The sequence below is a fragment of the Gymnogyps californianus genome, chromosome 2 (genome assembly GCF_018139145.2).
Source record: "Gymnogyps californianus isolate 813 chromosome 2, ASM1813914v2, whole genome shotgun sequence".
Taxonomy (NCBI): Eukaryota; Metazoa; Chordata; class Aves; order Accipitriformes; family Cathartidae; genus Gymnogyps; species Gymnogyps californianus.
The window spans coordinates 167563139-167589282 of record NC_059472.1 but is presented as its reverse complement, the minus strand read 5'-3'; the positions used below and the strand labels follow the sequence as shown (position 1 = coordinate 167589282).

Below are 26144 nucleotides of genomic sequence, written 5' to 3'. Positions count from 1 at the left end.
TGCAGAGGTGGGAAACAGAGCAGCTGAGAGAGAACTAAGGAAGGTGATGCTCAAGGAAACCAGCTTTTTGCTACAAAAAGCAGTGTTAAGAGCTACAGAGAGAGCTTTTAAAAGCAGAGCTGTGTTTGAGTTGGATTCTGAAACAGCCTTCAGGGAAAGTATTGGGGAAAGATGTAGTTAAGCTATTTGAAAAGACAAATGTCTGCTTATCTCTCCGGTCTAGATCACAGGAAGCATAGCTACACGTCTTTTTCACCTAACAAATAAAATGTTTTATTGCACGCAACATTATCTACAGACATCTTGGTGTATGTGTACGCAGAGGTTAGAATTAGTCAGGTCTGAAATCTTAGTGCTGGTTTGGCAGCCTGTGCTGCCTCCTGACCAGATCCCCGCTCCAAAATACCGTTAATGTAGTAGATGGCATAAATCCAAAACTAATGTAACTTGGGGGCAAAACCCTATATTAACTGTTGAATTATTTTTATAACAACAGTGATGTATTTAAACCATTGACGCAGGGATGCGTATAGTTCAGTATTTCAGAATGTAAAGGAAAAACGTGAACGGTTGACTTTATGTTGGCTGTTTACTTGAGGGTCCAAACCTGTGGCCGTGAGGCTGAGAACCCTCTGCACCCGTTTCCTTTCCCTGAAAGGGAGAGACCGGCAGTTTCACTGAAGGGTTCAGTTCTTGGCAGTGCTGAGCTGTATGTGGCGATTGCTTATGTGGTTTGTGGGGTTTTGTTTTTTTGAGAATTTGAGAGCTACAGACTGGGAGCTCTGGCTTGGGTACTCAGCACATAGACTGAAACTCTCTCTATTAAATCTGTTCTTCCTTATAAGGATAAATAGAAGAGCAGTTGGTGCGGTGTTCGGAGGGAAGCTGTGCACATCTGGTGCAACTCAAGTGAATCGGCGAGGGTGGGGGGAAATTGTTAATAGCTTATAATTGCTGATGGCATGCAGGTATTGAGTTAGGGAACTAACTGCTAACTTTCACAATGCAAAGGTTAGGGGGTGCTTAGTAAAACTCAGCAGGTTTAAAACAAAAAATATATGCGTAACTTTCAAACAGTGCAATGTTTGCGACTCCTTATTGCAGGATATTTGCCTAGAGTTCAAAGGAATTATATATTTTAAAAAAGACAAATTTCTGGAAAGAAATCCATCATGGATGATCATATGGTTTAATCTGGATGCCTCTTGTTCCAAGATCCTGTTCATTATCTTGCTGGAAGATGAGAAGTAACCTAGGGAAGTATCGCTATTCAATGTTCATACTTTCCCTAGCTGGACTTTCTCTCCAACCAGCCTGCTTGTCGTTCTGTTGTCTGAGATTGGGTCACAGAAATACTTTGTCACTGTTTTCAGTGCAAACTGTGCTTTTAAGCAGCATCCTGAGCTGCTGCTCTCTTGATAGCTATTTGTCACTAATCTTGATTTATCACAGCTAATTTTTGCATGTGGCACAATGTCATGCCATAGCATGACTAGTGATATATTTTCAGACACTTCTAAAAGCAAAATTCCATGTGTCTCTAATCTGGCTTTTGGCAAATCTCCTGGCTGCACTAAATGAAATATTGCTTGTTGTGCAGTGTGCTACCTGAATGTTCATGTTTACTAATGACTTGCGCTTTTTTGCCCCTTTCCCCATCCCGTTTCCCTCTCCTACTTCTTTTCCTCTCTTCTATTTTCTCCTCCTAGAAGCCTAGACTGTCTCCTAACACTGGGGCTGCCACTGATACAAGACCAGTGTACTTTTCTACCTGCCATTACACTTCTAAAATCTTCAGCATTTTGCAGAGCTCTTGCTTTACATCCTTGGACTTTCCGGGTAGAAGAAACCAAAGGGTAGCTGTGCTGTCGGCCGATCAGCCCTTCTCCTCCTCCCTCTCTGCTCTGCAGTGCTTGTTGAAACCTTCCTTTCTTTGTGTAAGCACAAATGTGCATGATGGTTTTTAACTGCACTATTTCAACACTCCCACTGTTTTTAAATCACAACTACAGCTCCATTTTTAGTTCAACCACTTTTAAATTTAATTTATATCCTTTTTCATGGATGCTTAATAACAGAAGGTTTGATATTAAATTTAAAGTTGTGCTTTCATAGCGGATGGGTCCACCATGACTGCAGCTCCTTTCCCTTCTCCCTGTACTCACCACAGCCTTTTAGAATAACGCTGAGTTTTACCTGCCTTTATCCTTGCTGCTTTGAAACCTTCTCATATGAGGTTTTTATCTTTAATAATGTTGTCTTCTTCAAAACAGGTGTTTTCACATCATAGCACTTATTATACAGACTTAAAACAGATTAGGAAAAACCATGTTTACTGAGGTACAAGCAGATTGTCTCCAGTGTGTGAGGGGTGGATTATGGGGTTCAAGCACTTGCCATCAACTGGGAGTATGAAGGAAAACGACCAACCCCAAATTCTTGCCTCAGTAAGCTGCTTTGCTGTTGTACTGCTTCCTGCAAGCCTTGGAAGTAAGGAGAATTGCCTTTCTTTAACTTCATACCTCTAGCTTTGTTTTGGTAACGACAGCCTTGGATGAAGTTTCACCTGCTATGAAAAATAATCTGTCCCTTCTAAAACTGAGAGAAACAAGAGATCTAGGACTAAATTGTTAAATCTATACTGAAATAATTATGACAGTTTCCAGCAATGCCAAAAGGAATGGGCCTGTTTTAACCTTAAACAGAGCTATAAGAGGTCAGCAAGTCTGTTGCAATTCCTGCTGTCTCCATAAAGCTGCAAAGCTTTCCAAACACAAAAGTACTAGTTACTACTATTCAACAGATAAAATGCAAGAGAAGGAAATAGTTTAGAGAGACTACTTAGTATGTTACATGAGGCAAGCTCAGCCCAGGTTTTTGTAGATGAGTGAATGCTTTGTTTGAGGATAATTGTGTTGTGTAGCTAAAGGTACTTTGCCTACAACACCTGACACAAGTACAGGATTTATTTGAACCCAAATCCAGTCTAAGGTAGGACGTGATTCTCCAAATTGCCAAAAGCTAGCATACTTTCACTTGCCTGAAAATGATATTTTCTTGTTGTGAAGAGAGTAGCTTGCACCTGAATATTCCTAGTATCCTGCTAGTACCCATGACTACATTATGATACTGGTCTACTAATGATTTACTGGAAGAGTATTGCACCTTGAATGAATACTACTGTTAATGCCACCAGAGGGTTTTCTTTGAAGATCTCCATCAAATAGTGACCCCTCCAGTCTTGTTTTATGTTTGGTTTTTTTTTTTAATCTGAGACCTCACATGCTCCCCACCCAGGGTGACAGTGTCCAGAGTTGCTGCAATGAATTGTGTGTAATCAGCCTGTTTAGTGATGTGCATCAGGACTTGAGGCTTTTGTTCTCTAATTTGGTGGCAATTTATTGCTTTACCCACCATTCAAAGCCTCATTAGTAGCTAACATCCTTGTGGTGCCAGTTTCTGAACAAGTAACACCGTTGGCTTCTCCTCCAGGTAGATGGCTGTCAGTTCTGAGAAAGCCCCGCTGCCTACGGGCGCTCAGGTGCCAAAGCTGGGCTCTTCCCTTGCCGGTCCGATGTGCCGACCTGGCAGAGCCACCACGCAGTTGCTTAAGGCCAGCAGCCTTTGAGACCAGATCCTGACAGAGGTACAAAAATAAGCGTTTCCCCGTGGACTAGAGCAATAATGGTAATTGGGATTCAGGATACGCCGGCAAGTATGGCTGTCACAGATTGCCCTCCGTCTTTCTGGTTTTACTGGAAATAATGCCACGTGGTAGCATGTAGCCAACAGCCTCCACCTTTGACAAGTCTCCAAAGCCTCACCAGTGCCCTTTTGGGGGTGGTGGAAGGTCCCGCTCTCACGGGTCTGCAAGCCATCCAGGACCGTTCCTCCAGCCGTACTTCACACAGCGGGTCTGCTGCTCAGTCACACCGAAAGGTGAGACGAGAGCAGTGGCGTGTGATGCAAGGAGAGGTGTTTGGTCCTTCTTGTTGTCATGAAGTGCTTTCCTCTTGGGGGATTTTTGGTGTCTGTTGCCATAAAAGGAGATTGTTGTGTTCTTGGCTTTATTTTTAAAGACCTCTTTGTAGCTATTTTTCTTTTTTTAATGTGGTTGATTTTGGAGCAAGGCAGCATCACAGCTAGTTTGGAGGCATTTTAACTTGGTTCCACAAATCATTCTTTCTCACCTTTTGCCTTAAGCGGGCTTAACTATTTGTGCCCTAGAAATAGAGAATAAATAATAAATTACAGAGAGAAATTTTCAGATTGAATAATAGAAGGTTTCAGATTAACTGAATATCAGACTTTCTCCCCCTCCCACAGATGCTTTATTTTATTGAAATGCAATAATGCTTTAAAGTATTGGCTAGAGGGGAGTTTCTAGCACTTGCAGCAGTTGGCTAGGTCAACTCGCTTTGCGAGGCGGGCAGTGGAGTTGCGGAGCAATCTGCCTGGCGCAGGAGCCCCCAGTTCAGTGAAACCGGGCTGGATGCCTCTCAGCTAACCAGGCACAGCAGTGTCTCGAGCAGACCAAAGCAAAGACTGCTAATGCAGACGGGGGCACCCCGGGGGTTCAGTCACTGTCTCAGCTGCTAACATGAATAATTCATTCCATTACACTACCACATTTCCCCCCCATATTTTTATCCCTGTTTATTTTAAATGTCATTAGGTTTACAAATTTGAATGTGAACTTGTAGAGGAAGGGAGATGGTTGTTTCTCATTTGTGGTGGTTCTTCCTTACAGGACTTTTACCAAAAGCTCTGCCATGTCATGCGTTGGCTTTTTCTGGGGCAGAAGGGTAAAGTGCCTGTTCTGGGAGGCTGAATGTTTTGGTGAGGGGGAGGTAGGGGATGTTGGCGGGTCAATGCAGAGTGTTGTATCTTTTGTCAGTCCCAGAAAATGTACATGTATCTTTCTGAAAACTTAGTGCAGTAAATGAATATGCAGGAGTGTGTTTCATTTTTTTAGTTTTTATTTTCAGAAAGCCAGGTAGCTACCTATGTTCCTCTGTTTAAATTTCATGTTACCCATACTTCTCTCCAGTCTTTGGAGATGATATGAAGCCTTCGCTGAACGTACTATAACTTTCTTGTGCTTACAAGCTTGTCTGTTATCACTTCTGATTTTTCTTAATGATGCCAATGCTTTGTATGATGTGAAGCTGTATATCACTGTTGAATAAATCACCCTAATAAACATCTCAAACTAACCTCTCAATAGTTGTACTGTGGTGAGAATCTTCATGGATTGTGCTGATTGTTCATAATTAATATCTACAGGTAGCTGCATGTGCTTGATTAACCGCTCTGGTGTTATTTCTAAAAGAGGTAAATGGCTTAAACGGGAATAGTTTGCTGTCTGGACAGATGTTTGAAAACATGTCCATCAAAAAATTGGTTTAGTTAATATAGTTAATACATTAAAAAGGAAATTCTTTCAATGAGCCACACAGTGCTGGTGGTGGTGGTGTTGGGGGGGCTGGGCAGAAATAGAAGGAAAATTTCTTCCCACTGTGCTCAAGGAATAAAAAGTGAACTGGGGATGGATGAGATGGATGCTCATTTCCATGTTGGACTTACAAGGTACTTAAAATCTGCACGTATGAACTAGCTAGTAAATAATGTCTAGTGTTTGTGGCAGTGCACCTCTTATGGTTTAAGATGCTTGATTTTGTGAGGATTCACAGAAAAATGACATGTCTGTGGGAATGGTAATCTACACTTAACAGTATTCCTGAGTATATGATGTATACAATGGAAGCATTTAACTGCCACCCCAGCTGAGGTTCAGTCTTTGCTGTTTGTTATCTAATCCCCTTTTGCTGTTGAGTAAGTTGCTAGTGCACAAAGTTTAAAAAAAACCCCAACAAACAAACCCCCCAAACCCACAAAAAACCTAAAAAAAGTCATTCGTTATGTTTAGCATTTTGTAAATAGGACACTTAAAGGTGTGCTTTTCTAATTAAAGCTATTTTTCCTCTTTTACCTCCCTGCATATTTCCCGTTTGGTGCAAGTTTTTATTTATAAAGGCTTTTATACTTTCTGGACTTATGGGAGAACTTTTTAGGCTGTTCAGAATGGGTCTGCATCCAACCATATTTGCTAAAGGGAGTTCATGTTTTTTGTTGCTTCAGTCTAAAAAAAGCAGCAAACTGAATAATTCAGAAGGCTTGTTTAGTTTTTCAGACGGGCATGGCTAAGAGGTTTTTTGTGTGTGTCTGTTTGATCTTTTGGGGGTGATTATTTTTAGGCCTGAGATGGATGAGGGAAGGGGAAGGTGGGCGTCTCGACAAAGCTGATCTGACAGCCGAGGGGCAGAGGTTGGGGGGTGTTACGCCCCTGCGCTCCGTGACGCCCGATGAGGATGCTGGGTGGGAGGCAGAGGTGCTGCCAGGGGGATGTGCAGCTTCCCCCTCGCTCCTGGAGGGTGAGTGCGGAGGATGAAGGTTTGTGCTCTGCGGGGTGCCCCTTGTGCGGGCTCTGAAGGAGCCAGTGCTCTTTCAACCGAAGAACCCTTGTGGCTTTCTGCGGCTGGCAAAGGAGTTGAGTAGCAGTTAGCATAATCTCGACTCATGAGCTCCTCGCGAGCAGTTCAGAAAGCTTGAAGAAACTTCCCAGAGGTTGAAGCGCTTATAAACACTGGGAACACAAGAGACATCGGGGTTAATTTTTGTTCAGCACAGAACTTTGCTTAGAAAACCCGACTGCTCAGAAGAGCCCCTTCCATGCCCTGGATTAGATCAAGGTCTGTAATTCTCACGCGGCTGAGTGTTCGGTGGAGTGTCGTGCAGGGGAGCGAAGTCACTGAGCACTCAGATCACAGTGAAAGATGACTCATGAGATCACCAGGGCACAGATCTGTCACTTCAATGCACGTTTTATTAATACAGCTCTTCTATATTGTCTGACTGTGTACTAGTTTAATGTACCTGACAGACACTTGAGTTCTTATGAACTGAAAAGGTGTATTGTGAGCTGCTTAACAATGGTTCTTGAAGTATACATAATGTCTTGCAGCAGTTTGGCATTAAAATATTGCAGGTCTGTGCTAAAAGTATTGCATTTAAGAGCTTTCAGTCCTTGAATCTCTCTTGCTCTTCCACATCTCGGTGAGTTGAATAGTCACATTTTGTGTGGGAGTGATGTAGATGTATATTGACCACCGTGAAGGAGCGTGTCCCAAAAGACAGTCATTTGTGCTACCAATTTTCTAAATCCTTCTTTCTGTTAAGACTTCGGATATTTTTGTGAATATTCAGTTCAGAATGCTGGTTTCATCTGCACCGTGAAATGACTGTATGAGTCTTTAATATCACAAGAATAACTTACTTGAAGAACTGTGACTTTGGAAGATTAAATAGGTGAAATTTATTTGTCTGTGTGGAGGAGGAGCCAGCTGCTACTAACACAAACTGTCTTTTTTTCAGATGAAATTTTAGTGGAAAGAAGCTTAAATATTGTAGTGTAGTGTACCTCTAAGGTTTTTGGTGTTTTGCTGACCATTTCATATAACGAGACAGGACCACTAATGGCCGCTGCCTTGACTTCTGCAACACAGGGTAGTCTTCAGTGAGTAAGTTCCACGCCAGACCGATAACTTTTTTTTTTTGCTGTAAATATTTGATCTTGATTTCTTCTATCATGTAAAGATTTTAAATAATCTATTTTACTGGGGTAAGTTCTGTATAGTTCCTACCAGAAATGTTCTTTTTATTTAAAAAAAAACAACCACCGAAACAACAAAACCAAACACTTCCTTATTTCTATTTTAAATTCAGTGAACTTCAAACAAGCAACACTGAGAAATTTACTTCCAGTATAGGTAGTTGTAGACTGATCAGCTTGCCTCTCCTTTCTTTAAAGGGTATCTGAATGTTGTTGACAACGAGCAGCTGTAAGTCAGTCTGTTCATGAAACCTTTGTTAGGCATTGACAGGGAGATTATTTTGATTCCAGGATAATTTCTGAATCCTGGGGCCCAGATGTGCACCATAATATGCATCCCTGTGCATACGTATTTGTAACAAAAATCAGGCCGCTTCTGAGGACATATAATCAACCTCTTTTGAAGATTCTGGATATGTGACTTGCTTGTCAGCCTCTTACCTGCCTGGTATACTGACGTTTTCTTTGACCATCCAAGCAGAGGTGACTCTCACCTGTATTACACTAAATGCACACGTACAAACTTAATGAAAGCCCTTGGAATGACAGCTTTTGTATTCGGTTACCTTATGAAATCATAGCAAGACGTAACAGTGCAAGTCACCTTCTGCAGAAGTCGCTGCCTTTTCAATGTCCTACTTAATCCGGGAGTACCGAGTCCCCATCTGTGGAGGGCTGCAAGCACTGCACCTTGTGTCCTGGGTTTTTTTTGTTCAGAGGAGCAAAACCAAATTCATTTTCACTTGTGAAAGCCACTACTTTGTGCTGTTTAGGCTTAAAGAATGGCCCCTGCGCCAGCAACTGAAGCAAGGAATGAATGGCTGTTAACATCTTCAGAGGGCTTTTTGCCTTGTGGAGACGAATTCTAAAAGCTTATTTGTGTTTATGTGAAATAAATTACAAATTCTTCTGAACTGTAGACTAATGCCTATGCTAATGCCTGTGCCTTTGCTTCATGCAGTGATCCAGTGATGCCTCAGATGGTCTTTTGTCAGTTTTCACAAAATACAGCCATTTCTCCCTATTTCCGATGCCTTGCTTGGGCAGCTATAGACTTCTCACCTTTAACTTGCTTGTTCTATGTATACGTACATATTAAATAGAAATAATTTTTCAAGGTCAAACTACTTAAAATTACTAATTATGAGTCTGAACACACTTTGAAATTTCAGTTCTAACCCCAAAACAAGTCTTATGTAGTGTCTTAAATCTAATGAGCACGGCTGCTGGCTGTCGGCAAACGCGAGTACCTTCTGCCCTCGCTATCTGCTCGTAGGAGGGCACGTGCCCTGTGCGGCATCTCCCTGCACGGGAGGCTGCTGGAGCAGTTGGGCGCTTTCCTGTAGAAACATCAGCGCAACAAGGGGTGTTTTACGACTGCAGACAGCCTCTTTTACGTACACTGTAAATAGCACGCTTTCTCTGAAACTTCCTGGCTCTAATTTAAATGTAATTGATAGCCTTGGCACTGTGGCACAAGTTGTCTTTTTGGTAACTTTAATGAACTCTATTGGGAAAAGAAATAAAATAATATAATAGTAAGTTATTCTTTGCTACAGATTTCATATCTTGACGTCACTTCTACCCTGACCATGGAGCAGAAGCACAATTTTTCTTTTGTATATTCTTGTCACTGCTTTTTTTTTTTTTTTTTTAATCCCTGCATCAGTATCTTTATTTCTTCGCACAACAGTCCTCTAATTAGTGTTTCACTAAACTAAACTTTGACTTTCCCAAATGCAATAGTAAGGGAATAAATGGATGCTGCTGACAGTAGATATTTTGGGCTGGGAAGTCATATCTGATCAATGATGAAATACAGCTTTTGAGCAAGAAGCTGGGTGGTGGTAACTTCATCATAGATAAAGTCTCCACATTATGTGAGACTTCTGCTATGTCTAATGTGTGTTGGATTATAGGAGCCTTATGTTAAGGGGGTTTACGTTGGTGGAGACTCTCCTACCCGCCTCAGTTTGCAACTTTGCTGTCGTGAACCCACTTTGTGTGACTCTGAGCAGGTTTCCCATTATCCCCGCTCCCCGTGCTGGAGAGGATTCCTCTGGCAGCATGTGAAGACATGCAGCAAGTGTCAAAAACCAACGTCAGGAGGGTTTTTTTTCTGTCTGCATGATAGTACTGGATCCCCTAGGGGCTACTAGATTCAGCAAATCGCCATGTTATTACCAGGGAATGACTTTACTAAATGTTTAAAGTATTCAGCATTGTACTCCAGGTTTTTCGTACTGTAGTGCCCATTTTGGGCACTATTCAAGCACGTTGCAGTGGGGAATAGTTAAGATATTGTGCATTTGCAATATCACTTGACTATTACATTTTTAAATATGCTAGTTGCCTATCTTTATGAACTCTATTTAGGCCTAAATTCTTTAATCTCCTAAAATAAGGCAAAAAGATTCAGCCAGTTCATGCTGTTGATGTCTTACAGAGAGCAGACTAAGACGTGGGGAGCGACAGGCTGTGTTCAGGAAGCCACCTGGGTTGGCCAGAAGGGCTTCGCTTTTGACAGTCACAGCTTTTGCTGCAGGTTCAGAAAATATTTTTTTTGATAATTCTAGTGACTCTGTCTAGTCCAGGTGAATAAGTAGTTCATTTGTAACTGAGAAGCCAGTGACGACTGAAAACAGCAAAACAACCCCCTTGTTTTTCCTTTTTTGATGATGGTACTGGTGACATGAGGGATGAAAGGACAGTCTTTTGGCTCTGATGTCTTGCAGGACATCATGATTAGAAAAAATCAGTTAATATATAAAAGTCTTCCTCTTTAATCAGTTTTAGATTAAAAAAAGCAAACTGTTTTCATAACTTTGATATTTTTTTCCCCCTGTGCTTTATCAGCCATATTTTAAACAAGTAATTTTCTGGAATAACTATTCAAAATGTCCTTCTTGCGTGCAGTTTTGCACCAAAATGTAGCTTGATGGGAAGAAAACCCACAACAAAACAACAAGAACCCCACCAAAAACCAAACAAAAAAACCTCCAAACAAAATCCACCCATGTGCAATGTAACACTTAAACTTAAATGGTTGTATGGCATAACTATAAAATCAAGTGTGTGCACGATTTGTAATACTTTCCTGCTAAGGAATGTTTTTTAGTGTAGGTGCTGTGTCTAGTTGCAAGGTTTGAGTTGGCTACTGATGACTACTTTCTAATACTTCACGCAAAGGGAGTATAAATAAGATAAATCTTAGGCTGGCTGACTGGAAACACTGATTAGATCCTGAAGTTCAGTCTACTCTGACATAAATCAGTCTGCTTTTTTACATATGTTAAATGACATGCTCAAGAAGCTTTTCTTCCTGGGCCGTAGTCTTGTTTGCTGCTTGTATCAAATCAGCTTAAGTAGTTGTGTAACGAGCTCTGTTATTTGCAAGAAAGTAGAGCATGGCAGGCCCACTGGAACTGCTTTATGAAATGCTCCGCTTCCCCGGGGACAAAGGGGAATCTGCCCCCGTGCAGCTCCCTGCAAGGCTGAAGACACAAGTATGTAATTGAAAGCATTGATGTTTCTGGGCCGCGGTGGTGTCGCGGTGTGGGGAAACAAAGCTCTGAGATGAGGAAGGGAAGAGGTGGGAATTAGCAAGGATGTAGGTTTTTCAGAAAGCCAGCACTCTTTTGTAGCGAGTATCACTCTGGGTTCCTAAAAGACTGCTGACGCATGAAGGACAGTAAGTGTTGGAACTGGTACAGCTACTGGGAATGTATTGAAAGCTCCAGTGATGGCTACAAGTAAAAGAAGGGACCTTTTTTGTTTGAAAAATGCTGTTGCCATGGCTGTGTCTCTCTCAAATGGTATTTTCCTAGCAACCTGCTACTTCTGCTTTTCACTTCTTGCTTCTAAACTTTGATTCAAAGGTGGAATGTATCCTGACTTGACTTGTTCAATAGAAAATAAAAAAAGCTTATAATGAAGTAGTACATATGTCGAGAAGTCTATTAAAAGCTTTATGGTGAGGCTTAGTGAGATTTAAAAAATGTTAATGCAAAAACTTTAGTTTTTGTAGTGTGTTTAAGAGTCATTCTAGCAAGCGTCTTGACAGCTGGATGAATTAACGTGTTTTTTACAAAGCTTGAATTTCCTGAGCAAGTAGCTGTTACTTAAAATATTCAAGCCATGAGCTTTCGAGATTATATCTTGAATTTAATATCTTATTAGTGCGTTTAAACCAACTGATTTGTGGAGGTATGCTTAGAAGTATTGAAGAAGTATGCAGACTAATATCTAATAGAACATGTGAACCCTTTTTCTCTCTGTCCATCCTTCAAGTTCATCAGCCTTTACACCAAATCAGCTTGATTGCCATTCCTCAGAACTTTGTTTCTGTGTACCAGAATATTTTTGTACACATAATCCTGTAAATGGCTGGACATCGAGGCAGCCTTTTTAAAATAGAGTGGTATTTTTAAAAGAGTTTTTGAGGCAGGCAGAGGAGAGACTGAGGTTTATTGCTGCAAACAAGGAGGACCACTTACCCTTACTGCTTACCCTTCTGGAACTTAACTGCAGGTTAAAAAGATACTTTCTTTTTTCCCCTCGTTATTGCCTCAGACAACATCCTGTTTCTTTTCTTGCTTATTCTGATAGCTTGTACTACAATTTTTGCAGTGACCCTTTAGATTACTGGAGTTTATATGCCATGTATGCTTGAGAGACTTGTCAAAGGAAAATAAAACAAACAATAGTACTGTAAAACACACATCAAAATTAAGCTTAGTCTGAACACTTTATTATCACCTTTTTGCTAGATCGGGTTAATTATTTAGTTTAATAATAAGAATTTATCTTTCATATTAGATCAGTTAGCTAAATATTTGCCTTTGAGTTAGTAATGTGGCCAAGCCCCAGGGATAAGCTACTGAGCTAACAGCAAAAAGCAAAGAGGAACGCAACTCTGCAGTGATTCAGTCCTCGCACATCTGCAGGCGTGAACAGGAGGGTGGCCGGCAGCTGCCGGCTCCGATACCCGCCGGGAGCTCCAGCAAAACCCCTCTGCAGCGGAGGCTGACGGCAAGGTGGGTTTGTGTGAAACATGCTGCACTGCTCCAAGCTGCTATCTCCTCTTCACAGTGCACAGGCTCTCTCGTTTAAAACTCTTCCTTTTTTCACCTCTTCTTCCTGTTCTAAACCTGGGGGCTCTGTTTCTGAAAACAACTCATTTAATAGGGGTTTTTCCTGCTTATAAAAATTCAGAAAGAATTGTGTGCTGGGATGTCGGAGTGGCTTTGAGAAGGTTGTATGACATGGGCTAAATATGAACCTGGGGGTCAGGGAACTTCCCTAATCCTGGCTCTAGTTGTAGCTCACTCGGAGGCCTTAGCTCTTTAATCTTCTTCCATTTCAGTCCCATCACTGAAAATAGGGTAAGGCTGATTATATTGTGCATTTTATCTTTTACAGCTATGCTGCATCTGTTATTATCACGGCGTTCTCATTTCAGTGGTGTTGACTAGTACCACGGGTAATCTTGGATTAATCTGACCTTTTCTGGAAAAAGAAAATCTTGTAGTTATACAAAACGTATCTGGATACGATGAGGCTGAGCAAGAGGAGATCTTTGGTAGTTGGTAGTGAGAGCAAATGTACACCTCAGAGCAAGTGTATCTTTTAAATGGCTAAGCAAATGGGAATTCAGTTTAGATGCTTAGCAAGCTGGCTGCTAGTGTTTTGTCATTAAAAACCATAAAACTACTCTTTATGGAAATGTTTTTGAACAAATTCAGCTCACTTAGTCTTGCATTAGTAATTCACTGAAAAATAAATTATAAATATGCTTATCAGTAATTCCCCTTTTTGCTGCTATTCTGGTACAACTTGTACAGCTATTTGCCAGCTCCAGTGCATCAAATACCAAGTATACCTTCTGTAGAGTTTGTATTTCTAAAATACTCAGGCTTTTGTCCAGTATAACATAAAAGTTACCTGAATTATTGCGGAATGAGTATCAGAAAAGAAAAGCTGTGCAACTTTCCGGAGTTATAAAACTCTGAAACAAGGTGTGAGGGATGCTCGGGATGCTGTTGTCCTCTCCTGGCCCAGAGAGCTCTGCCTGGTCCTCTCTGAACGGATCTCTTCTCCCTTTGGGTAATGCTGCAAGTGAAGCTCACCCTGTTCTTGGAAATTGTGCAAAATGCAATGTTTTATTATTTTTTTAAGTATGTGCTCTTCCTTTTTTCATTTCTGTTGATGAATACTGTGCGGTATCTCCTTTCCTTCATCCGATGTGATAAAAGCTCACCTCCGATGTATCAGAGTTGGTCCCTCCTCACTTGAAGCTGTTCTTTTCTGCTGTAACGAACAGGGTAGGATCATGGTTTCTGTAACACAGAGATGCTGTGGTGTTTGAAGAGGAGGCTGTTCCCATAAATCTGGCAGTTCATTTTAGGAGCAGTGAATGGCAAAATAGGCTGCTTCCTGGAGATGACTGGGTAGAAATTGAAATTTCTTAACAGGCGTCTGGCTGTTCGCATTTAATCAATGCCTGTTAAACTATGCACGATTAACAGCTCCCTTAGGAGTGATCATATAGCTTTAGGGCTGTAGATTATTTGGACTAGATGACCTTTAAAGGTCCCTTCCAACCCAAATTAGTCTATGATATTTCTGTCGACAATTGATGCTGTAGGCAACTATGAAATTAGAAATGACTTAGCAAGGCACAGAAGTGACATGAGACTCTAGGAAGTGAACAAAACATGATTCATCCCAAAAAAGAAATTATCTGGAAGGGATACTTGATTTTGTTTTGTCATGTGACTTATGTTATTTAACCTTCTTCCTTTTAACTAGAGCACACTATATTTGACCTATCTATTCTGAAAAAGAATTTTCTGTAGTTCTCTGTGACAAGTTAGTTTTTCTGTGCCCTCAGGTTAGTCTGGCTTCCTGAAAAACCAAAGAGTCTGGCTAAACTTGCTGTCTTTCTCTGCTCTTTCTCAACTGCTGGGGATTTAGCAGTTACTTGCATTTAAGAGGGTTGGTAGTTTCCTCAGAGATGACCGTAGGACTAAACAATGGCATTTTATTCTTCTGGAGTCCTTTTTTCTGTGCAGATTAAAACTTAAAATGTTAAATGGCTATTTACCAGATTCAAGAGGAAAATGCACTGGTGGTTAATGATGATGCCACATGGTGAGTTAGGGGGAAGGCTGGGAGGAGAACTCGGGTTTCCTGAGCCAACCATTAAAATTGTTGCTTCCCAACCAGAAACTGGCAGGCAGAGCATCACGACCCGAGATGTGACAGTGTTTGCCAGCAGAAAGCTGTTGTGGGTCTCATCGTCAATCTGTGATGGCTCTATGAACTGTTCTGTGTTAATGGGATTTGGCAGAGGAGAAGGGTTAGAGGTGTCTGGGTTCTTGATAGGATGCCACGTATTCTGCCTTAATTGATACACAGCTTTTTGTGCTTTAAAATCTCTTTTCTTGGTGCCAGTTTAAGACGTGCTGCTGTAGAATGAAATTTGTCAACAGGGTAGAAAGTCCAAGGGCGTTTCTGATAGCAGAGAACAAGCATCTAATCACTGCCTCCAATACATGCAGATAATACAAGTTTGGCTATTCAATTTAGTCCAGTGTGTCTGAGGTGCGAAGTAAGAATGTTTTGTCTAAGCCTGAGAAAAGATGCTTTGCTTCTTTAATATTAAAGTGTGGCTATAAAACAGGATTCTTGTTGTGTTGCAGTGCTATGGTGTCACACTGTCACCTTTCTCAGTTCAGATGGACCACTACCATAGCAGCCTCCTACTCGCTGCCATTCCTCTAGCTGCAGTTAGGGCTTACAGCATAGAGACAAACCAAATACAAACCCAGGTAACCTTAAATTACATTTTTAGGCAAATATTGTTGAAGGGAGAGTACCAGACACAGGAGACCAGAGTGACTTCTTAAAAAGATCGACTGTGGGACATGGTTGGTGGGATCAACCTTTCTTAGATTAACGAAGGCAAGAGAGTCTTTGGAACCCAACCCCGTGCGATAGATACAGGCACTGGTTACCAGCTGTAGGACTGGCTTCTTGAGACCACCTTGGCACTCTTCCCCTTTCAGGTTATTTCCTTCAAACTAGCCTGGGTCAGTAGATCAGAGTTAATCGCTTGTTGATGATGGTCTGAATATGTACGTGTTCTACAAACCATGGACTTTGTTTAAATATAAAGCTATATAATGTTGTGGGTTTTTTTCAAACCAGTTGAGTACACAAATCTGAAACGTAATGGTGAAGAACTGAAGGACTTATTTCCATTTACTGTTTGAACCCACAGAAAAGTACAGTCCCTCCAGATACACATTTTAAAGAGAGATAGTGTCACATGGATGCAGTTAACACACAGGCAAGCATCTTATTTTCATGGGATGCTTTTTGTTTTGCAGTGTGTTTAGTGTAAAATACAGTGGTAAGAGAAGCCAGATTTTCAAATACAATTTAGTTAATACAACCTTGTCTGTTTTGTAAAACTCAGAATTACTCTGTATGCTGGTTATAGTCCAAAACTACAAGGTTAAATTCTAATAACTTAACCCAGCCTGCCCATTCTAATCGTTGTTGATGGAAGTCATCAATCCTGCTGAGAAATTAAGGTGCAAATGATATTTGGAAAAGGCTAGCTGGCATTTTGCCCATTTCACGGGGATGACATATAAAGTCTAACTTTGGGGTCAAGCTTTGGGATTATGCAATGGTGAGCCCAGTGCAGTGTCTTTGCTCGCAGGGTGTTTCACTGAGCTGCATGCTGGTGTGTCTCAGAGCTGTCCTGTGCCACCTTTACTGTTGGCGATTGAGGCACTGAAGATGTTTATTAATAAACTTGAAACATGTCTGGTTTAATTTAATCACACTACAAAGTGAGCATGAACCTGGAAAGATGTTCTTGGGTGATCAAACCCAGATTCTAACTACTGTAGGTAGAGGAGTGATTTCTTTAATAAACACCTTGAAAAAGATGTGTTTTCCTGTCGCAGCTCATGGGCTGTTTCACTGCTTCCACTCCCTGAAGGTTACTTAGAAAGTTTCTTCTAACTTCCATACTTAAAGATACTGTGGAAATGATACAAGCAGTTGTTCTGTGCAGATATTGGCTTTAAGTTTGAGGAAACACTTCCACCTCCCTAACAATTGCCCCAGTAAACTTATGGAGAAGAATATGTTCCCTTTCCTTCTTTTTTGGTGAGTTAAACCACTTGAACTCTTAGTCTTTTCTTCATGATATTCAAGAAAGTTTTAATATTGTTGTACATCTTCCAGTCTCAGTCATCGTTTTTCTTGTTTATCCCGGGATGCTGATTAGAGCTGCGTGACGTGCTTTGCTGAAGAAATCTTGCTGTGGTCTTACAGGGCGTTAGTGCATCCCATTCTCTAACAGCCATCCCTCGCCTGTCGGGCATCCTAACACCGTTTGCTGGCTTTATCTTTTAACTTCATTTCATCAGAACCCTTTCTAATTTCTAAGATTAACTCAGGCTTAACATTTTTATTTTTATTCTGGATTCTTGATCTTTAAACTCTAATAACTAGTTATGTTCCTCCAGCAAGATAATTCCCCTTTTGACATCGCCTTGCCACTTGTCACTTAGCCAATTCTTTATTTACCTTCATGTCATTTCCTTGTGTCTCTGGTTTCCCTAACATTTCCCCTGGCTACAGATAAAAATACTTTGCTTTCAGCTAAGTCAAGTCTTCCATGCTTTGTCTAGAAAATCTGTTATGTTACATCTCTTACATTAACACTACCCTGTTTTTCAATGATGCAAACAGCTTATCTTTCAAAATGTCACTCACATGAAAACAGTTTTGCAAGGTTTTAGGGGCTGATCAGAGTCTCAATCTTACAACCAAAATGACTGGCTCTCTTTAAAAAAAAAAAAAAAAAAAAGAAAAGAAAAATCTGCATTTATATGTATATTACTTGAAGTTTCACATAGTTTAATGCAATACTGTATTCTACTAAAGCCAGATTCAACATCAATGGGAACCAAATAATCATGAAAAGATCCAAATTAGAGTTGCCCAGTTTAGTAGCTGAGAGTTGAGGAAGATTAGATTTACCTGGCCAGACCTTCAGTTAAAAAGAAACATATATATATATATATATATATATATATATATATGCTGATTATTGGTTTCAACTACCAGTTGTGGGTTTTGTGTTGACTATAGAAGAGCTGGTCTTAGGGGTCTCATTGACTTTTGTACCTCTTACTCTTTAGACTGTTTGCTAAAGTGATTTACTTGGAAGCTAGCATGGAAAGGCAGTCCTGCTTGTTGAAGGAGTAATTGCAGGAATATTTAAATTGCTGTTTGCTCTTCAGGATTATACTTGGTTGAAGGTGAACAGAGTTCCACAGATGCCCTCGTTGCTGAGACTTGTGCTGCTTTTCTGTCTCAGGAGTATCTATGGTCCTGCTAAGGTTGCTTCATAAAAATGTTTCAGCGCTAAATCTCAGTGAAGTGAACAGACTTAACCAGAGCAAGATGTCTCAATGTGCATCTTTGAACTCTGTGGTTAATTCAAATTTTCCGTTTCAAGCCATACCTCCAAAAAGATTTTGGGGGGGATTTGAGTGGGTTTTTTTTCCTCGTTGATATACTTGGGAGTAACCTACTGCCTTACTGTGTACAACACTTTTTTGCAGCCTTCGAATGTGCTTTCCAGTTGGTGTTGCAAGCGTGCTGGTTGTCAGTGCACAACAGACACACACTGCACCTTTGCGTCCCTCTGCAGAGCACGGGACAGCTCCTGTAGATGTGGCGTGATGCAGTTGCCCAGCTGTGTTTCAAGGTCGAACTTTCTGTGCACTGTTGTATATTTTCCTAAAATGAAAACAAAACAGAAGACTTGCCTGCCCTGACTGCAGAAATGCCCTGCAGTGCGTTCACTGCAGTTCTCAGTGTGGCTGGAGTGTCACAGACCATGAAAGTCTTCTGACAACCCTGGAAATGTCCGGCCTACTTACTGTCAAACAGCAGGAGCATTAGCAGTTCTGTTTTAGCTGTGTGCCTGAGACCCGACTGTCAAATACATCTAGGTGAGACAATTCAATATTAGACCAGAGATCTGAGTAATAATTTTTTTTTTTCTTTACATATTGGGTCTGTGGTGTGTAGGTGGGAGCTCCCATGCAAATGCCAGCTGCAGCAGCCTTTCCTTTGAGGTGAACTGCTTCCCTCAGATGGCTGTGTTCAGTCTCGAGTGGCTTGTCCACATTAATAAAGGCACTTTATTGGTTAGTTTTACAGAGAGAAAATAGTATTGACAAGGTTTATTTAGCACCACAAAACATCAAAAACTCCTTAGCGAGGAATTAAAAAATTCCTAGAAAACTGGCTGACTCTTTACAAGGCTGTAAATTATAATGATTTCAAAAGAACAGAGACAGCATGTCATATTTCTCATTCTCTAAGCAGAAGCTTCCTGAATAAATAGTAATAGAATTGTAGATTCTTCTAGTATTATGTAAATGGCTTCATGCTTTGATGTCCCTCGTGTCATTAGTTTGACACTAGCTGGAATTAATGGCCATAAAACTATATTACAAATGTGGCAGATAGATTTCTCTTGACTGCTTCTGATTCCTCATGTGAGCTCACCGCTTTTGCTGTGGGATTTTAAAAGCAGAAAGTAGGTCACCGCAATGTGTGTGAACATAGGCTGAGAAACGGGCTATAATCTCAGCATTAAACAAACATGACTGTAATGCTGAAGGGAAATTTTCTATTTTAAGCACTTATTTCCATTATCACTATCTCATTCTGCAGAACAAGCATATGGGGACTTCTGTGTACATGCACCCACAGATGGGATTTGGGAAGCAGTAGAAAAGATAAATATATGTGTGTGTGTGTGTATACATATATATATGTATTTATATGTTTCAAGAGTGACATTATATATTGTCACTTCTGAATGGTTCCTCTGCATCTCATGTGAAGCAGACAAGGAAAGAGTGAAAGTGCCAAAATATGTAGGTCAAAAGAAATGAAGCGTTTTGAATCTAAGCAGCAATCAAACACTAATGGTTCTGGGGATGGAATTACTGATAGCATGTGGTTGAACATGGAGCAGTATTACATTAAAATTTTTCAGAGTTCCCAGACTCCATGCATATTTATAATACCTTCTTAGTCCTCTGAGTGGCTTCCTCGCTAACAGCTCCGGGCGTCTGGTTTTGGGGATAAGTGTTGGCTTATGATCTAGAAATATCTGAAATAAATTGTTTGGATTTTTTTAACTAGGAGAAGGGTTAATAAGTGAGCTGGTGCTGTCTCTATTGCATGTTTTCACTCGAGAGAGCTGAATGAAGATAAGGATAGAAGATAAGGTGGAAAGTAAGTAAATATGATAGAATTGGCTATTTTTAGGCAAGTAAAGGTATGAGCAGCAGGGGAAAAAGGATAGTGAATTTAAATTCACCTTGCCAGTCAGGGATCTCATGAGTTAAATCTGTTGGGAAGATGAAGTGCTAAAAAACTGATGAAGGCAAATGATTCGTATGTATAGGCAAGACATTTGTAGACTATTACTAACATGGCTATGTCAGGAGTTCTTTAAAGGGTCTGGAAAAAAGGAAGAAATTAATAAAAATGGAAGCTAGGACTTACAGCTCGAGAGATTTAAAAACTACACAGATTATGGTGCATAATGATTTACAACTACTGAAGTACATGAGTCAAAAAGAAGGGGCTTTCTAATTTATTAGACATAAGAGAAGGTCGAAAGAAAACTGTTAAACAGAGATGGAGGAGAAAATGATGCAAAAAAGGCGGCAGTATTCAGACTCTTGTCTCCTTTAGTTCTGTTTTTTATTGTTTGATTTGATAAGTAATGCTGTTTAGCAGGGTTGTAGCATAGGCCTCAATAGCAAGTCTTTACACAGGACAGTACATGGAAGATCAGCCTCCGAACCATCGGCAGCTGTCTTGAACTCATGGGGATGGGGGTGGAAGGTCCCAGGCAATGGAAGAGGGCAAGCACCATACCTGGGTTAAAGATGTGAAGCATTACTAATTTGCAACCTAATTTAAATTAATGAAAGATACTAGAACAAGTGATGAAACAACCAGCTTATAACCAACTAGAGAATAGCAGGGTAATAAACAGGATGCGCTGTGCTCTTGAAACAGTCTTTCAAGCTGCTTTTGTTTGACAAGGTAGCAGATGAGGCGTAGGTAAGATGGGGAGCAGTGAGTAACGATGTTCCTTTAACGTGACCCCAGTTTCCTAACTTGCTTGTTAAAAGTTTTGAGAAGAGACAGCCAGTTTTGTGCCCTCCTCAGCTAGAGAAATAGCTCTTGAAAAGTACTTATTAGTGGATTACTTTCAAGCAGTTGGCTGGACACTTCACATATGGTGGTGTATGGACCTTATTCTTGTATGTGTTTCTGTTTGTAAATACTGACTTTTAAAAGAATACACTTGGAGATCGTGCTCATTCCATAGGGATTTTAAGTGCTTTTATTTTTGTTTTCTTCTCTGGCCCTGATTATATTTGAAGAAAGAATTCAGCAGAAAAGCACTTGGAGGTTGTCAGGAGAAAACTTGGGAATTGTAACAGCTCACAACTGACCTGCAGCTCAGCACAGGAAAGCAGCGGCCATGTCCTCGCAGGAGTGTTGTGTGCGAGGAGGTAGAGGCAGTTATTCTGCTCCAGTTGCTTTCGATGACGACTTGGCTGGGTAGCTCTGCCTAGTGTCTGTCAAGCAGGCAAATGGAAGACAGTCTGGGGGCATGGGGAATGTGTGATGTTTAACCGACCCGTGAAAAGACATCTCAAATATAAAACACTTTTCATGAAGAGAACAGTAATTGGTTAGTCTGTCTGGTATGGGCATGGGATAAAAAGAAATCCTATGCTATCTTATGATGTTAAAGATAAAGAAGCACTTTGTGTCTAGCTGAAGAGAAATTTGCAGGCTTATTTTTCATGATAGCTTGGGTAAATGTGATCTGTCTCAGTGCAGAAGGATAAAGCTTAGAGAAGGTTGGAGTTCCTCAACACAAGTTACCAAATCATCATCAGATGGTATGCAGGGGATATTTTCTTTAAGAATTTTACTGGCTTTTTATGGCTCAGCGCCCTTTTTTTTTTTTTTTTTTTTTTTTTAACCCCACTCTCTGGATCTTGGATTTCCTGAGGGCAGGGGACACTGGGCTTTGAAAGTCCCAGTCCTACTTGCAGAATGGCAGAAGCTTGTGCATTAGCTGCTTTCCTGTGTTTATGGTGTCATGAACCCTCTTTAGCTGTGGGCTTCAATCCAGGCTGCAGCTCAGGGTTCCCTATAGCGTGTCCCAGGGACGGACCTGCCTGTTGTCTCGGCTGGACCGCGGTTCTTCCTGGGCCTCCTGAGCAGTCCTCTGGTCCTCAGTTCCATGGAGTCGCTGTATACTCGAGAGGTACCTTCCAGCACATGTCTCAAGGTCAGGGCTCGCCCATTACCAGCTGTTCATGTACAGCATCTGTAGATCCTGCTCATTTTTCAAACTTCTGGGTTGCATGTCTGGGGAGCTAGCGTGTCTCTTTGTTAGTGTTTTCTCATCCTTCCCTGCCCACATCTCCAGAGGTTTAGGGGAGATCTGTGTCCCTGTTGAAGAGACTAATTCAATTGCCCTGGAGGAAAAGGACTTCCAAACCTGTCTTCCTTGAAAACCAAAGCCTTTACAGCCCACAAGGGTGGCAATTCATGCCTTTGTATATCCATGTTTGAAAGGCTTGTGCACTTCAGCTCAGCACTGACCTTTGCTGAATGAATCCTTATGCTGGTTCCTTGCTGTTGCTTCTGCTCTTCTCGAAGGCTTCTGCTCTGAAGTGCTGCGCAGTGTTTTGACCCTGGATTGATCTGTAGCATGGTCAGTCTTCTCAAAATGTGCCACTGCCGTGTCTGAGGTGCTGCTCCAGCCTCTCCCCCTGCCCTGCTCGAGGAAGTTATAATCGTGTGTTGGAATTGGAGCATTGCCTGAATCAGTATAAAGCTGTTTAAATTTGGTAACAGCCCTTTCAGGGGAAATAGCTTTTTTTCCTGCTCGGAATGAGGGATGACAGTGCTCTGGGTCACAGCTCACTGCTGTAAACTGCAGTGTCACTGTCTCGTGGTGACAGTGTAAGGGACACGCTCTCCCCACTCGGGAGTATTGAGCACGGAGGGGCTGCAGTCCACCGCAAAAACTCTTCAGGGCTTCCTTCCTTGTCAGCTGGAACGAGCACCGCGCTGTGCTGGTGGCTTCCAGATTGCTCTGGAAGTCAGGAGGCTTTTGTAGGATATTAAAGCAACAGAAGTCAGTGTGAGATTTTATGGAAGGGCAGGTGATACTTACTTTAAACAAAACTTTTGTCACTTGCAATCATTCTCTCATCACTTGCACTCGCAGACCTGTGTATTCACGAGCGCAAGATCTCCGTGCTCAGGAGCTCTGGCCAGGCTGGCAGCGTGGAGGGTGAGACCCCACCACCTGGTCCTCACATCTCTTGGGCTCTCCTCCAGTGCCAGCAAACTGGGTTTTGGATAGGCCTCATGCTCACCATAAGGAGCCGGCGGTTCCCACGCTGTGAGTCTTTTGCCTCAGAATTTTGCTTATTTCAACTTCATAAATGTTAGGCAAGGCTGCCTGGTCAAGATGTTCAGATACCTTCTTGTAAGGGCTCCTCAATTAAAAGGCTGGATCCAAGGTCGGGGCATGGGGGAGTGTTTTAGCTGAGTCAGTCTTGGCTTTATTGCTTTGGGGTTTCTGTATGCAGAGATGTTCTCTTATATTGTCTGCATCTTGTGTTGGGCCTGTTGAACAGGTTTGTGGGGTTTTTGCATGGCTTTGGATTGAAATATTCACTACCAAGGATATGCAGAAGGCCCTTAGCTTTAGGAGGGAACCCCAAGTGAAACAGTAAAACTGTCTTAGTTGTATCACTTGGCTCTCCAAAATCTCAGTTAAGAAAAACCAAACAGAAAGCCCAAGAATAGCAAAAAGTAAAAATATTCAACCATGGTTCAAATGTCTGAAGTTTTAAAATGCCTGGTAACACCGGCAGTATTCTGTAATTCTCATCTTCCTGCAGAAAACACAAGTATTGTTTTCTTAATTCACCAAACAGATACCTGCTCTGAGTAACACTTCATGGGTAAAAGAAGTCTCCTAAGTAGAGCTATTTTATTTATATGTGTCTATGACAACTCTGTGGAAATAAGTCTTTAGAGAGCCTTCTGTTTAAAAATAGGACTTTAAGTGCCTTCGTTATTAAAAAATGTGGACTCAATAGAGTGCAATTCTAGATGGAGGAATCTAAAGAGTATCTGGTGGAAGCTGTCCTGCATTGCAGTCCGGAGCGTTGTCAGCGATCTGTGAGACTTCTCCAATAACATCTGAGATGTGATAACAAATTACTCACTTCCTGAGCATCTGACATTCCCAGCGGGAAGCAGGAGCATGAGAACAAACATCACTTGTAGAGCAATTAGAGCTGAGGGTGGGAGGTATGCTTTCTGTGCATCTCTGGTTCTTGCTTTCAATTTATCATCAAGCAATCACCACTGAAAAGTCTCTTTAGGAAGAATAAGTAAGGGGTAAAAAACTATACAATAAACTGTAACTATTGCATCTTTTTTTTTTCCTTGCAGTTTTTTTTTTTTTTAAAAAGGCAAAATGTGAACCTTGTGTTGAACTTTGAAGTTACTGACTTTGTGTCTTTTCAGCCAGGAGATACTGGTTCTGACAGTCGTACGCACTGAGCTTTTTTAGCATCCCAGATTATATAACAGCATGGAACTTCAGAAGGAAAGCGATGAAATGTTTCTTGACTTCTCAGCACCATCTGAAATGCCCTGCAGTTTCTTGAGGACCTGTAATATATTCCTGATCTTCTTTTTTGTGTCTAGCTCAATGGTGGATTCTAATTTGCTTCTCACTGCAGCAAATTAAAGTATTTACAGTAATCTCAGCCAGATTTTGTTTCAGCACTAGCTCCTGGTAGTTAAGCCTTTATTTTCTGCAAGGACAGAAGTCTCTTTCTCCAAAAGCAGCATCTGAAGTGCCTGAGAAGGCTTAGGAGGCTGGAAGGGACCTCTGAGGTCTCCAGTCCAACCCCCCTGCTCAAAGCAGGGAAACCAGAGGATGCTGCTCGGGCTCTGTCCAGCTGGGTTTTGAGTTATCTCCAAGGATGGAGACTCCACAACCTGTCCAGTGTTCAATTTCCCTCAGATTTTTATTTAAAAAAAAAAAAAAAAGTTTAAATGGAGTTGCCTGTATTTCAGTTTGACAAGAGGAAAGTCACTGGGAAGAAAGTAACCAGTTTAATGGCTCTGGTCTGGATAAATTCTTCTCCATCAAGGCTGCCAGCTTTGTGCTTTATATATTTATTAAATGCAAAAACTTCCTTTCATCTTGAGCTCTTATCCTCTTGGATAAAAATGTACGAATTTCCTTTGGTAGGCTGGTCTATATCCTTTTCCATGTAGTTGTTTGTCTATGTTTATCCCTTAGATTTTGGGTATTAGTGAAGCTTGTCTGTAATAGTCACTTACAGTGATTTTAAGACCCTTCACTCTGAACTGAACTAGACAGTATTCTATTATACAAAATAATGAAACTGATGATAAAATATTGAGAAGATATTCCTGCAAGGTACTCTCCATTTACTCTGAAGCCAGCATGCACAAAGGGAGCACTGAGCATGTTTGAAGAGGTACTGTGTAACCTTTAAGGTGAGGCTTCTGTACCCCTTACCCTAAGTAATGCATCAATGTCCTGAGCGAGGGAAGGAGGAGAACCCAGAATGTTTTGGCTGCCTGTAGGGTTTTTACCTGCTGTTCCACACGTCATCCCATCCTATATAATACCGTTGGTTGGCATATTGAAGGTAGTACCTCTGTGTGTGTGCATTAAAAAAATCAGAGAGGACATGCAGGCAAATACCTCATGAATCCATATGCTGGGAATCAGAAGCTGCTCGTGTTAGTAACTGCCCATAGCAGCCCGCTGAGTGCAGCTGTGCAGAGCAGAGCCTTGCGCAGGAACTGTGTGCTACCAAAACAGCTCAAAATCTCGTGTAGAATATAAAAATTTGCATGCTACCAAACCTCTGCCTTCTAACAATGCTTCTTAAAGTTCCTTTAAAAGTAGTAGTGTACCGTACCCTGCACAGGTTGTGTGGACTTTCATTTCCTTTGAGATTGCTAAGAATTTATTGCAGGGCATGGCTCGTTCTGCTGACTGGTAAAACTATTGGTCTTAGGTGGTGATTTCAGCAAGGCAAACTTGGCATCCATTTAAGATACTGAACTAATGCAGTGATCTGGGCAAATTAGCTTTAAGATCGGCTATTGGAATGAAGCTCTTAAGCTTCTCTTTTTCTGTTTGCTTGGCTTGGTGCTGGTAGGAACATCTCATGGCTGCAGACTCATTAATTTTGAAGATACTTAACCTCTAGCTGGAGATCTGGTCATTGACCTATCAAGATTAGCATCTCCT

General features: G+C 41.3%; 1 protein-coding gene across 1 annotated transcript in view; it reads left to right on the top strand.

Annotated features, from left to right (window-relative positions):
* MAP4 (microtubule associated protein 4) overlaps nt 1-26144 on the top strand; it is a 161249-nt gene that overhangs the window by 66276 nt on the left and 68829 nt on the right. The window contains 1 exon segment of the mRNA XM_050892110.1: nt 7571-7576. Within this exon segment, the coding sequence (XP_050748067.1) occupies nt 7571-7576 (6 nt within the window).